This window comes from Egretta garzetta, unplaced genomic scaffold (assembly GCF_000687185.1).
Source record: "Egretta garzetta isolate BGI_Z169 unplaced genomic scaffold, ASM68718v1 scaffold1187, whole genome shotgun sequence".
NCBI lineage: Eukaryota > Metazoa > Chordata > Aves > Pelecaniformes > Ardeidae > Egretta > Egretta garzetta.
The window spans coordinates 15,443-16,635 of NW_009260145.1; the positions used below are offsets into that span (position 1 = coordinate 15,443).

Sequence of the window (1,193 nt, forward strand, 5' to 3'; positions counted from 1 at the left end):
GCACCCCGTCAAGGTGGTGGAGGGTAAGTTTGGGGGGGCCCTCCCCCAAATTGGGGGGTCCTGACACCCCCCCACCCCCCCGTGACCTCTTAGGAAGGATTTTAGGGATTTTCTTAGTCCTCAAGAAGGTTCTGGGGGACTTGGGGACCCCAGGGACCCCCCCTAGGAAGGTGCTGGGGGGCCTGGAGGACCCCAACGTCCCCCAAGAAGGTGCTGGGGGGGCTTGAGGAGCATCCAGAAGGTCCCAGAGGACTTGAGGAACCCCAGGAAGGTCCCAGGGGTCTTGGAGGACCCCAGTGTCCCCCAGGAAGTTCTCAGGGGACTTCAGGACCCCCCAGAAGGTCCCAGGGGTCTTGGAGGACCCCAACGTCCCCCATAAAAGTTGTTGTGGGTCTTGATGAGCCCCTGGAAAGCGTTGGGGGACATTGAGGACTTCCAAGAAGGTTCTTGGTGGACTTGAAGACCCCGTCAAAGATTTTGTGGGAGTTGGAGACCCCCAGGAAGGTTCCAGGGGTCTTGGAGGACCCCAATGTCCCCCATAAAAGTTGTTATGGGCCTTGATGAGCCCCTGGAAAGCGTTGGGGGACATTGAGGACTTCCAAGAAGGTTCTTGGTGGACTTGAGGACCCCCCCAAAGAGATGCTGTGGGAGTTGGAGACCCCCAGGAAGGTTCCAGGGGTCTTGGAGGACCCAGACATCCTCCAGGAAGTTCCCAGGGGACTTGAGGAAGCCCAGGAAGGTTCTGGGGGTCTTGGAGGACCCCAATGTCCCCCAGGAAAGTTGTTGTGGGTCTTGATGAGCCCCTGGAAGGCATTGGGGGACATTGAGGGCCTCCAGGAAGGTTCTTGGTGGACTTGAAGACCCCCCCAAAGATTTTGTGGGAGTTGGAGACCCCCAGGAGCTTCCCCCTCCCCCCGTTTCCCTCAGGGGTGAAGGAGCTGAGCCGCAAGTTGGTGATCGTCAACGGGGACGACCCCTTGAGCCGGCAGGCGCAGGAGAACGCCACCCTCCTCTTCAACATCCACCTGCGCTCCACCCTCTGCAGCCGCCGCATGGTGGAGGAGTTCCGGCTCAGCGGGGAGGCCTTCGATTGGCTGCTGGGGGAGATCGAGTCCAAGTTCAACCAGGCCATCGTGAGTGGGGGAGGGGAGGGGGTGGGGGGACGGACTCTGGGGGGCAGGACTTGGGGGTTG

At 60.9% G+C, this 1,193-nt stretch overlaps 1 protein-coding gene across 1 annotated transcript in view; it reads left to right on the top strand.

The window, feature by feature from the left end:
* The window catches only part of LOC118452569 (DNA-directed RNA polymerase II subunit RPB1-like), a 13,194-nt gene extending 12,057 nt beyond the window's left edge, over window positions 1-1,137 (top strand). The window contains exons 3-4 of the mRNA XM_035897118.1: window positions 928-1,069; window positions 1,128-1,137. Of these exons, the coding sequence (XP_035753011.1) occupies window positions 928-1,069; window positions 1,128-1,137 (152 nt within the window). The remainder of the gene's footprint in view (window positions 1-927; window positions 1,070-1,127) is intronic.
* The last annotated feature ends 56 nt before the right edge of the window (window positions 1,138-1,193 follow it).